At 40.1% G+C, this 13,332-nt stretch overlaps 1 protein-coding gene across 2 annotated transcripts in view; it reads left to right on the top strand.

The window, feature by feature from the left end:
* Positions 1-13,332, top strand: part of fibcd1b (fibrinogen C domain containing 1b) — a 159,014-nt gene that overhangs the window by 102,609 nt on the left and 43,073 nt on the right. For both annotated transcript variants that reach the window (XM_050053691.1, XM_050053692.1), the window contains one exon: positions 8,167-8,263. In XM_050053691.1, the coding sequence (XP_049909648.1) occupies positions 8,167-8,263 (97 nt within the window). The remainder of the gene's footprint in view (positions 1-8,166; positions 8,264-13,332) is intronic.

Below are 13,332 nucleotides of genomic sequence, written 5' to 3' on the forward strand. Positions count from 1 at the left end.
CCCTGCCGCGCCCAGTCTGCAAAACTAGAGCCCTAGGTGTTAGCCCTATGATGGTATGGCGACCGGTCCACGGTGTACCCTGCCTCTCGCCCAATGTCAGGTGGGATACTCTCCAGCCCCCCCTTTGACCCCCAACAGGATAAGCGGTTACAGAAAATGAATGAATGTATGAACAGTCAACAATACTGTAGAATAACAATTCTTGAAATGAATGCCTTTAACTAAACTGAAAGACATGTTTTGGTGTGCTATACCGACCATCTCAGCTGAAAATGGAGAAATGTTGAGCGTTGAGCTGAAGCTCTGGACCCAGAAAATGTATTCGGTACAGACCGAACAATTTGCATCATATAGCTTAGCAAATCAGTGCATTTTGCTCACTGTCAATGTCAAAACTCAGAGTCACTCACTGGTGTGCCCAAATAATTTAGTTCACTTCCACAGAATTTTCCCTTGCATGTGCAGTGGATTGCAGACACAACTTACATAATGGAGCTTAAAAAAAAAAGAAACATTTGCAATATCTAGAACTCAATAAGTATGACTGCACAGGGTTCCATTAGCTATTATTATTGTGTTTGCTGCCAGTATACTAATGTGGAAACTGGCTTTATTCACGATTGATTTTGCGGGTCGGTTTTCAGATGGTTCTGTACTTTATGTTGTGAAACACTGAGACCTTGTGCAACCCTTTCAATAAAATGTCTGCTGTGTCTCAACTGCAGTCCTCAGTCTGTATACGGCTGGAGCATCACCTGCCCCACACCCAAATAGAACGATTCTGTCAGCTTCTGACCTTGACAGAAACATCTTTGATGTCAGCCACTGCCCTCTAGCCAGACATTGTGTGTGAGGATTTGTCAGTCGGGATGTTAAGCTGCGTCCCAGTGGAAACTGTGTTTGTGTCTGTGTGCGGGGGGCGTGTGGCGAGGTGACACAGTCGCTAAGGCTCTATAAACCACAAGCATTTGAGCCTCGGTATAAACACGTGCAACTGTAAAAGAGCATTCATGCACATTTATAGACAGAGACGCTCTGAAATGGGCCGTTGACTTTTGTTTCTTTAAAGGTGAAATTGAAAAGCTGTTGTGATGGGGCGCTAAAGGTTTTTTAAAATCCTCTTTGCCCTTGCCTTTCTACCACTATGTTGACCAGCGTTGGTATCAAGTTCTTTATGAGTAACCATAATGTAGAGCCAGAGCAGATTGCACTGTCTGCTTATCTGCCTCTCGGCTGCATATTTCTGCATGTTCTTCGTTTGCATGTTATCAGTGATAAAACAGGCCAGAAGCAACAGAACTTTGTTATGGTGCCCACAAACTTCTACATTAATATTAACACCAACATTCTTATACAACCCTGTATGTTCACTACAGATGTACAATTACACACACACTGACACAGACACACACACACAGACCAAAATAAAGCTATGTGCATGTGCTGTAAGAGTGCACATACAGGAATTCGGGTGAATATGACCTTTCTGGCTTTCCGAACAATCATGCAGCATAAATACAAGCATGAACATGGAGGTCTAATTGGACACACATACACATAGGCAATTTACAGACACACTTGTATGTATCACACGTATTTTGTCAACAGCATTGGCATCCATCCACCTTCCACTTTTGACCACAGCTTTTCCCTCTTGAAACATGTGAGAGAAAATGATTGGAGTCTCTGTGAGCTCCATGTCTCCAGGGAACGCGCACAGAGATACTGACCTTCAGGGTCAACATGCAATTAAACCTCAGAGGGGCTCTCCAGTCTTACAAGGATGCTAGACATAGAAGGAGGCAGAGCCAGAAAGACAAGAGTGTTAACCCTAATCTGAACTGAACTGCATGCTGGTTAACCTGCTGCTGTAGAGTAGTGCTTCATGTGACCACTGGCCAGTTTCTCACTGCCGCAGTGAATCACAGTTGCAGGTACCGCTGGTACTCTGGTGTCTCGGGTTTTCTATCAGAGCAACACTAGGGAGACACAACGGGTGTGTCACGAAAGCCAGCTTCAAAGATGACTGTTGACCTGAAATACCACAGCTACTAAACTGAAGACTAAATATAAATATGAAGGAGACATATTATATAATTCCTTATTTTCTGTACTGTATTTAATGTTAAAATTTCATGAGTTCATATTAAATGTGGTCACCATTCTGAATACGGTGTTTTTTCTCTTTCCAAAACAAGCAGACATCAGTTTATGACATATTTCTTTATATGATCATCTGCTCCAGTGTAGCCTACACTGCTACATATAGCTACATGTCAACATTTTGGATCCTATTCCTGCTAAAACATTTATGGATGTGTTTAGCAATCTTAAAGGTGATTATTTTTTTGTTACTTTACAAAGTGCCCATATACTCCATTGCAGTCATTTGTTTGCTACAGATACACAGCTACATTTAGCTACATGCTAACATCAGGGAAACATGTAATCTTGATTGTCAAGGTTGTTACTTTCTCCCCGGTTTCAGATTATATTTCTGATGGAAGATGTCCAGTTGTGTTGAGAAACTATTGTTAGTGATTTTTCACTTTAGAAGGTGCAATTATACTCTGTTACAGTTTTTCCCTGGCTTCCCCAAAGTACAATGCTACATGTAGCTTCATGCTAATGTCAGATAAACATGTAATTTTGGCTTCTGATGTTGTTAATTTCTCCCCAGTTTCAGATCATATTCCTGCTAAAACATGTCTGGTTGTGAATATTTTGGTTTAGTAGCTTTTATTGATGTTTTCTTAAGGCACAAAGTGAACTATACTCTATTGCAATCATTCTCCTGGCTGCAATGACAGTGCTGCTGCCAAAACACTGAAGATCCGGAAACGCTGACTAATCGGAGCAGACTGGGCTTTTTCAGGAGGGGGAATTAAAGTGACAGATAGTCTCAGGGTGTCTCAGACTGAGGGTTGAATACAGGTGTTCCAGTATCGATAATATGTGGCAAAATAATTGGGGGTTTTTAGATTAAATAATTTAAACAGACCCTAGCAGAAATCCAAAATACATCAACCTGAAAATGAGCATAATAGGCCCCCTTTAATATCAGGGCATTGTCTCGTAATTGTTTATTTTTCTGTAAAAACATAGATGGGTTTATCTGCTATAATGGAACAATGCTAATGTGAGAGCATACAGCTATTCATTCCCTATTCTTTCCATCTCCAGTTTATCAGACATCTCTGTCATATGTCAGGTGGCTTTACAGTATGTATGCAGCCAGACAGGCCTTGATTTTTTTTTTTTTAGAGCTGTGATAATTTGAGCAATACATTGCTCTGAAAGGCCATGGATGATTTGAATAGAAATTAGGGACTTGAGTTATCATTGTCTAAAATCTTTTCATAAAGACCGACTGTAGTCTGACACATCGGCTTGACGTTCTTTGGTGTAAATTTGCAAAAGAGAAGATTTTTTTTTGAAGTTTCTTGTGATTTATTGAGTTGAGGGGGCACTTTTTGCAATTCTCTTGCCTTCGAAACTGCTGCTAATACAGTGAGTGCCAGGGGAGAGAAAAAAAAATACAATTAGGGATGGATGAAAAGGAAAACCTCTACCTCATTTTTAACACAGCGTTATCAATTTGCAGTCTTCTCTATTTCAGCTAATTTGAATGTCAGGACGAGGAGGGGTAAGAGGAAGGAGGGAGTAAGATAAGGAGGCTGGAAGGTCATTATTTCAAGGAGAATTAAGTGACATGAATGTTGTCATTCTTTTTCAACCAGCAGTTGGCCTCTACGTTTAAGCCAGCCGTGCTTTATTGCAGTGCCTTTAGCAGAGAGTTGGTTTTTGCACAAACCTTTGACATAAATCTCACCAGTTAACCCGGGCAATCAGTAGAAAACACAACAGGGGCCAGCTCCCTCACAGTCCTTGAGTGCCCTGCTGACATATCAGTAACATGATGACGGTGCATTGTTTGCACTGTCAAATGCCAAAGCCTTTTTCCCAAGGTCTTTTGATTAGTCTAATCAAGGCACTGTTGCGGTAATAGCCTTATTAACAGCTTATTGGCCCCGGTGAGTCCAACATAATATCATCATGAAAGGATTTCATCGAGGTAAACATGTTTTATGAAAATACTTCTTTATTTCAGGGTGAGCACAGAAAGAAAGAGGTAACTACCAAACACTAAAGCAATGTGTTTCTGATGTTGTTGCCCCTGAACTGAGATAGGTCATACTATAGATTCATCTGTGTGCTATTAGCGGGTCATGTCTGTAAAAGTTGCATTCATTGTGATGTTATTATTTATGTGCATGTTCTAAGACAACGAAAAATCACAATAAACTATCCCTGGGATCTCTGGGATCTTATTTCATTGATAGTATCCTCCTTCAGCTGTCACGCCCTGTGACTGACACTTGATGCCATGTGTTAAGTATAATAACACTCTGACACACACCCTACAATTTGAGAATATACTGTTTTATTAACTGAATTACAGTGTACTGAAACCACTCCATCTGTGTGTGAAGCTGTTCTATAGCGTAACACTTGGAATGTGAAAATGAGCTCCACCCTCCAGCCCTGTTTATGAATGATTGATAGCATTATTTATATACACTGTATACCAGACATTAATATTGAAATCTGCAGCAATAATCTGCCCTCTAGATTTGTGAGTAACACAGGACTACAGTAAAGTATTACTCATGCTGATAATAGTCAGTAATACAGTCATATTAATTACAATGATCTCCCATTCAGATTTAAAACAAGGAGTGAAATTCTGTTTAACTGTTGAGTTAGATTTCCATGTCAGCTTAAGGAAGTTAAGTATAATCACTGACATCGTTAGAGATAACTGGGACACTAGTCTAATGCACCGTGACTGGGGCGAAGCCTGTGAGAGTCTTATGCAACAGCTGATACAAATCCCTTTGTTTCTTTATGTTTAGCTGACAGCTTCGCGCAGCACCCTGCAAACTGTGACCTCACAGGTTTCACTGATATAAACATATCATAGGGTTACAGTATGTGCGTGGGGTGTTCAGAAGCAAAAGAAACGACTGTCAGTTGTATGTTTCAGTTGCTCTAAAAAGATACTGTAATGGGGTAAACATTCAAGTCTCTTTTATTCTTTTATTTTATAAATCAGATAAAAAGGCAAGTATTGCCTGTGTAGCCAGAGCTGTGTTGGAGTATATCTTATCCCTCTGTGCCATTGTTGTTCAAAACACATCACTGAGCCACACCCTTACACAGGCTGGCATGGTTTGTTATTACCATGAGCAAGGCCACTCGGGCTTTGACAGCAGCAGGGCTGTGTCATGAGATTGGACAAAATAAACCCATCGACCAAATGCATGGTATTCCACAGCTGAAAATAGTTACAGACAAATGCACTATCAATCCTGTCTAAGTAACATTTACTAAAAACTATGGTACCCAACTGTTTTGGGCACTTATTTAGCCATTTCTTGATAAATATTTTAAGCCATTTCTAAAGACTTTTATCCTGATATATAGGATATAGTGACAAGAAATTGCAGTACAGAAATACCAAATAAGGTTTGAGATTGTTGGCTTTGACATGTTGATTTTTGCCCTGTAAAATGCCCTGCTCATTATGCGTTGTGGTCACAATTTACAGGGAAAAAAAGATATGAGGATCAAAAATGTTTGTTTTGTTTTTTTTGTGTGTGTGTTATTTAATTTTAATTTCTATTAAATTTTGGTATTTAATTTTGGCCAATTAGGGCTGGACAATTTATTGATATCATATCAAAATTGTGATGTAAGACTAGATATCTAAGACAATATCTATTCTGATATCACAATTTTGATATGAAAATCGTCTTAGATGTTGTTTTTAGTAATATTGTTTGTTCCTGGTTTCCAAGGCTGCATTACAGTAAAATGATGTAATTTTCTGAACTTACCAGACTGCTTTAGCTGGTCTATTATTGACCTTTACCTTCTTAGTCATTATATCCACATTAATGATGATTATATATCAAAAATCTCATTGTGTAAATATTTTGTGAAAGCACCAAAAGTCAACCCTACAATATCATAGCAATATTGATATGGCGGTTTTTGGTAAAAAACAAAAAACAACAACAACAAAAAAAATGTGATATTTGATTTTCTCCTTATCGTCCAGCTTTACAGACAGTATATCATATCAGATTTCTTAAACTGTCAAATATCCATATCTGTTTTGGCCTCAAAAATGTTTATAAAAATGAAGAACACATCTCCACTTACTCCCACTGTTAAAAAAAAAAAAAAAAAAAAGCCAAAATATTGAGTTACAAATTAAAATCAAACTAATCAGAAAAAAAACAAAAACTTGAACACACATCAGCACAGTAAGGCCTAAAATGACAGAAACTATCATTATCAAGTCTTTAGTTTGGCTCATGTCCCATCTGCTAACATGGAGGGGGCGGGGTTTATGACCTATACTGCAGCCAGCCACCAGGGGGCGATCAAGATGGTTGGGCTTTACTAAAGGGGAGCTGTCATGTCTTCCATCTTTTAGTCTCGCTCACCAGACCTTTCTCAAGAAAAGAAAGGTCTGGCTGGGCCGACTCTCACTTTAAGATGGGAGAAAAAAACGCCCCGGCTGCTTGTATTTCTTTCAACCAATCACAATCGTTCTGGGCGGTGCCACAGCAACGGTGCGCTTGCAAAAATATTGCCGGGGGGAAACAGGTTTTGGTGTAACACGCCCACAAAAATATCGCCTACAGGACGCGAACCATGGCAGAAAAATGGCTACATCCCCGCAAGATCAAACACCGCAAAAGTTAGTAAAGGACGTGTTGAAAACTGCTACACAACCGGAGGTGGTAGGGCGGGACTTCAGCGGGTGGCTCGTTCCGCCCAATGAGAGGCTGATCTATGCAGCGAACTTCCGCCCACTCAGACTATCCATCTTTAGACAGTCTTTGGTCGGGCTGTAGTTGACTGTGTCGAAAAATAAAAAAAATACAGGAAAATACCACGTTAAATCTTAAAGGAGTTTTAGCTGCTCTCCTGTCTGACTTGGGTGTAGTGGCTGCCAGGGATGATGCTCATGCCAGAGGCCTGATATCTTAGAAAACTTTACATTGGAAATGCTGGACAGTTGAGGTTTCTGAAAATAAAACAAAATGTAGGTTTGAAGATGATCCTTCCTCTGGAAACAGGGAGCAAACGAATCTTTGAAATCATGTTGGACGAGTTTTGAGAGCTCTGAATAAGGAGACGAGGAAGCTAGCTTATTTTAAGATGTGGAGAAAAATCCCTATAATGCCTAGATGGTGTTGATAAGTGATGATGATCCAGTAATGATGATTAAGATGATCACAATGAAGACAATTATGAGGAGGAAAATGATGAGGATGAAGATTTTTCCCATTGCTCTGCAGGATTTTGTTCTTTGTATGCTCTGATGTTAAAAGCAAATATGGCTGTTGGTGCCATCTGGTACCTTATGGTATATTAGGGGATTAGTCACGCTGAACATAAACTGTCTCAGGGAATTTCCTTTGTCATTTCAACATTAACACTGCCTTCCAACAGCAAGTCTTAAGCTATTTTCCATCTGCATGCATTTCCTCTTCAGGAGCACTTTTCCAATTTCCGTTCATCCTCAACCTGGCAGTTGGAATGTCAGCAATTTTAATGCATAGGGTATTTCATAGGCTGATACCGATACTGCATCATCACATACACACACACACACAGCTAACATCTGCTATTGCTAATATTTCCTTTGTTTCTCACACTGAAAGAGCTGCTATAAAAAACTAATTTCTCCACACACCCTTGCTACTTAGAATTTCATGATTCATGGTACAGAAGAAGAGGAGAAATATCTCTCTGTGTATTTAGGATTATTGTTTTATGAATATCATCTCTTTCCTGGGATTTCAATTAAGGATGCAGATTCCATAGCGATTTGATTCAAAGTCAGTCAAGATTTAATGGATTCCTTTTATTAGCTTCCGACAAATTGCCTTTTTAGAGGGAAGAGCGTTTGCATTATTCATTTGTGAAAGAGCAAGCATTTATGAGTTCATTTAGTTTAGTTGGAGATGAGCTTAGCGACCAACAGTGGGACTTGGAATGACTCATCACAGAGGAGGATGAGACACTCCGTGTGAGATGAGTCTCATCTGACCCCTGACCTGTCGTCTCGCTGTCTTGGCTGTGTAGGTGATCCAGCGCAGGGAGGACGGCTCAGTCAACTTCTTCCGAACATGGGAGTCATATCGGGAGGGATTTGGCAAGATCACCGGTGAACACTGGCTCGGTAAGTGGCTCAGGTGTGTGACTGTGTGTGTATGTGTGTTTGGCAATGTATGACTCATGCATATGTGGATTGTGGCCTGCTATGCCATGCCAGGCCAAATCCTGGAAAGCACATTTTTACTCAGTGTTGTCAGCTCCGGTCCAGTAGCTGTGGTGTTATCTCGATTACGAGACTCCATAAAACTATCACCATATCAACAACACAATGACAGCCACTATGAGACGAAGTACAGCACTCGAACTCAAAGCAGAAAGAAGAAAGAAACTCAGGCACAGCTAGTCGCGAAGCAAGATAAAGAGACACAGACAGCGAGAGATTAGTCGACTTTGGCCCTTCGTATCATCAAGAGTTCAGTCTTAAAAACCACTTTAGTGACAAAGACTGTTGCATCGTTTAAAAAAAATGGGCATAAAGCACTTCATGAGAGGTGTCTGTTCATCACCACAATATCACAACACAAGCCAAAAGACCAGCAATTCAATTACAATATTTTTATTTTCACTTGACAAACACAACAACAGTATAATTTCATTGTTTTTTTAACCTTTCAGCTTTTCAACGCTCGCCTTCTGCTTGTAATTTGTATTTTTCAGAGTGTGCTTGTCCAAGTCCTTTTATTTCTTGCTGGCAGCGTGACACATTAGCCCATGCCTCCCCTCAAATTTGACAGGGAAAAGAATGCCAGCAAAGAACGAATTCAACTGTGAAATTATCAACTTTTCCATAGCCAAGTTCTCCCTCGTCTTCACACCACTTCTCATTAAACGTACCAAAATGTTTCTTCTTGGTGGGATACTCTTCAGCTCCATCGTGGCCATTCTTGTGGCTCAGAGTTAGCTGCCTAGACTTTTGTTTACATTCATTCTCCAGCATGTTAAAAATAAAACCTCATGGAGGTCTGATGGGGCGTAGAAATAGTTATTTCCATCACAGGGTGGCCTTTGTAGCTTCTTTTTAATTGGCCTGGCATTTCTTCAGGTGGCAGGAGAGCACGAGACAGAGCTAGACGCAAGATTCTCACATCAGGTGTTAGGTATGAAAATTGACAACCACAAAAGCTCCTATGAAACTGAACACATGACATGACTTAAGTAGAAACAACTGCAGCTGAGGGAGTGCAACTCTGTGGCAGCATCTTATCACATAATCATCATCTCTCTGGGTGTCTAATCGCTACATAATCTCAACCACCATGCCTCAATGCTATTTTTTGTTATTCTATATTAAACATTCAGTTCTAATGTCACCATAGTTACCTACAGTCTGCATGTAGAGATAAAACGTGTTGTCCCATAAACATGCAACCAAAAACAAAAAGAATGAGGATCCCGCAAAGAGGCTTTTCATATAGATGAGAGACCCTCGTTCTTAAGAGGAACAGTGTGTAAGATTTAGTGGCGTCTAGCTGTGAGGATTGCAGATTGCAACCAGCTGAAACTTGTACTGCTTACTTCTGCGTAGAAATGACACCTTACCTACAGCCTAGGCTCTGCGTCCACGTAGTGAGGCAGACTTCCTGTCTGTTTTTTAAGCTGAAACCATTACCTTCAGTGGAACCAAAGCTTTTATTTATTTTAATCCCACAGATGAGAAACAATAAATTGTGAAGACAATAAAGCCTCCACAAAAATAGGATTTTAAGTCGTGTTTGATTTATCTTTCGGGGATTTATACTTTGGGGGTTATTCTGGCTTCATATGAGCAGAGGGAATCTCCGCTCATCGCTAGGCTAATTTATACAATGTAAAATGCCATAGGCTTGTGCTAATAACGTTAGTATGTTACATTTGTTTGGAAAACTTGTTTAGTATAAGACAGTTGTTTTGTTGGTGAACCTTGTGAGCTGTAATGGAGCCGAATTTTGTAAGGTTAACTTTGTAAAATGTTGCTGTTGTCCCTGGCTTCATATGAGAAGAGAACAAGTCTGCTAGCCGCTAGGCTAATTTATACACTGTAAAATGCCATAGGCTTTTGCAGGTAACAAAAAACACAGTGATTCTTATTTTCAGGTTATTATAAACTAAAGAAAACGTACTTATTATATGATATTCTAGTTCTGCCAGTATATCCCCCCCACACACTGAACCTTTAAATACTGTTTTTGAGAGCATGACCTTGGGCGGGCTTGTACTTGGATGCAGCTTTTTCGAACCATTAGCCACCATTCAAGGACTCACTTTTTTAGTCCTGATCCTGGAACCTTCAGGGCTTTACTGTTCTTCCACTTACCTCATGTCCTACATACTGTGACTCCACTGTGATTCATGCCTAACTGAAACAGTGAGATTGTGATGGTGACAACAGTCTGAAGCTGGCCAGATGCCCACCAGTGATGATTCATCCCATCAAACAAAGTCGATGTGAAAACAACTGTGCTTGTACACTTCATATAACCTGTCATTAAATAAGAAAGTTCATTTCCCAATCAGCATTCATGGGCAAAATATTTGGATAGTAAGCTGTTTCATATTCTTGTGAGTGCATCACTGATCACCATATCTCTGGTCTGCTTGCACAATAACACCAATCCCAAAAGCGCTAAGCATTTGCAGAAATGTTGTTTCCTGAGGAAATTTGGATTGAGCAGCAGTGTTAATGAGCTATCACCATGGTTCGTCTGTGTGTGTGTCTTTAAAACCTCTCATTACAGTGTGTACGAGATCAGACTGGTGGAGTAAGTGGAGCTTGAAGAAGTCTATTTCTGTAAAAACACACACTTGGTCATGGTCAAGGTTATGGACGTGCCATACCACAGCTGAGATACTCTCCCATCAGCACTCAAAATTAAAGTACACTTTTACACACCACACTTCAGGGGCAATACTTTGGACATTCAGGTTTCTTGAAGTGTTGCTGTATGAGGTACTAATCCATAGTCAGTGAGTGTGTTTACATGGACAGTTTAATTTCCTTTTCATTCGGAATGAAAGTTCATTCCTATTAAAAGTGATCTTGTAAACACCTTATTCAGAATGAAAATGGCCAATGCGACTGAAAATTCAATCCGATGTAAGGGGCTGGAATATTCAGTTTCTAATTCCGAATGAAAGAATTTCTCGCACTTACACTCATCCCTCTTTGAGTTCATTCCGGTCTTTCTGCGCATGCTCGTTTCCTTGCCCTTCTGGCGCGATGATGTATATAGCACGCATAGCAACGGGCTGACTCGTTGCACTAACCGGTTTCCATTCCGAATGATTTCATTCAGATTTATTTAATTCCGAATGAGAAGCCATCATGTAACCGCACCCACTGTCTTTCCTAGAGTAGATGTTAGCATGCTCCAAGTTTGGAGAAGCAAGCATGAGTACCACTATGGAAGCTAAGCAATGTACTGTCATGGATCGGGGCCAGCAGCAAAACATTTTAGCCATCTAAAAAAATCAATATCAGTTTGAGTGTACGCTATATCTAGAATATTTTCACCACTTTACCTTGCCGTCAGCCCTTCATGATGGAGAACTTAATTGACAGTGAAACTTATCAATGCTCTATTTGAAGGACACAGGAGCTGCTGGTCTACCGCTGCCTCAATCAGTTAGATCTAAGGGTTATTGTTTGACTTTAGTGTTTTAAAGAGTTAGCCTGGATTGAGCAAAGTCACACAATAACACAACCAGCTTCAGTTCCTTGTTGGACAGGGCTGTCTGGGCCCAAGGTAAAGTGGTGAAAATATTCTAAATATAGTGTACACTTACACAGATATTGATTTTTTTAGGTGGGCCTTTTTCTAGGTGGCTAAAATACATTTTACTGCTGGCCCCCATCCACAGCAGTGCACTTTTTAGCTCCCGTGCTGGCACTCCTGCCTGCTTCTCCAAACTCGGAGCTTGCTAACTGCTATCCACTGTAGGTAATACACTAAATATAGCTAAGCACCACATACAAGTGCAACCCCACTTCAAAATATCTGTTTAATAAGTAGCTGTGGTGAGCTCAGTTTGCATTCTAAATACAGACACGTCACCAAAGGTGGAGATCAGGGTGCAATGGCCATGCTTTTGTTATTTCAGTCAGACAACTCACATTTAAATGTTTATTTCAACAGCAGAACATAGATAGAGTTTGGCGTCTAGACTCTAGCCTCATTACTCCCCACAGATATGTTTACGTGAGATATTGGGGAGTGATGATTAAATATTTCACCCCCTTAGCTGGAGCCTGCAGGTGGATGCTGGGGTGGAGGTGGGGCTGAAAGAGCGAGCAGCAGTACCGATACAGAGCAGCAGCAGCACTGACAAGGCAAAGAGACAAATGGGAAAATGTTGCAGCTTAAATAGACCGCCAAATTGGGAGGGTATGTTTTGTAGTTGACATATGGGGAGTGACGTATGATGTGTGTGTATGAATCAGTGTAGCTTGTGTTGACTGCCTGAACTAGCTCGCAGGTGTTGCTCCATTTAAGTCTAAATGTACTGCTGTAATTTTACTGGCAAAAAATATATGTAAAATTAAATATATGACATGAAATGAAAATATTGAGAGTAGTTGTACTGTATTCCATCAGCACTTTCATTGATCAACACTTAAAAAAAGAAGTTCCCTCTGGTTACTGGATGGCACATGGTAGATGGTCTATTTGATTTGGTGTCTCATCTCTGTTTATTACTTTTATTACAAATAAATCATGAAAATGTTTCATTCAACTGGATTGTAGATGCAGAAATTGGTCAGGTTAAGGGTAGGAATGAAAGAGTAAGACAGTCAGAGGCAGAGTAAGGCGAAGTAGGGTGGGTCATGCCTTCACTACCTAGATTTGCCTACAGGAAAGTAAAGTAACAGCTGTAAATTTAACACAACAAAAAGTGGTACAGATGCATTTATTGCTTCTATGTAGCTACTGTTTTATGAGTTTGTTATTAAAATTCTACTGGTATTTTACACAAATGACATAATTAATATATCAGAATGTCAACATTAAGCTATTCTGGGCCCTTGTCCATCAGACATGAGCATTGGTAATTAATAATTCACAATATGTAAATAGGTTGGACTGCAGGTCCAGAACAACACATCTGAAACATTTGGGACAGCCGCTGTGTAATTGTATAACATTAGGTGGACCTGCA

The sequence above is a fragment of the Epinephelus moara genome, chromosome 9 (genome assembly GCF_006386435.1).
Source record: "Epinephelus moara isolate mb chromosome 9, YSFRI_EMoa_1.0, whole genome shotgun sequence".
NCBI classification, from domain to species: domain Eukaryota; kingdom Metazoa; phylum Chordata; class Actinopteri; order Perciformes; family Serranidae; genus Epinephelus; species Epinephelus moara.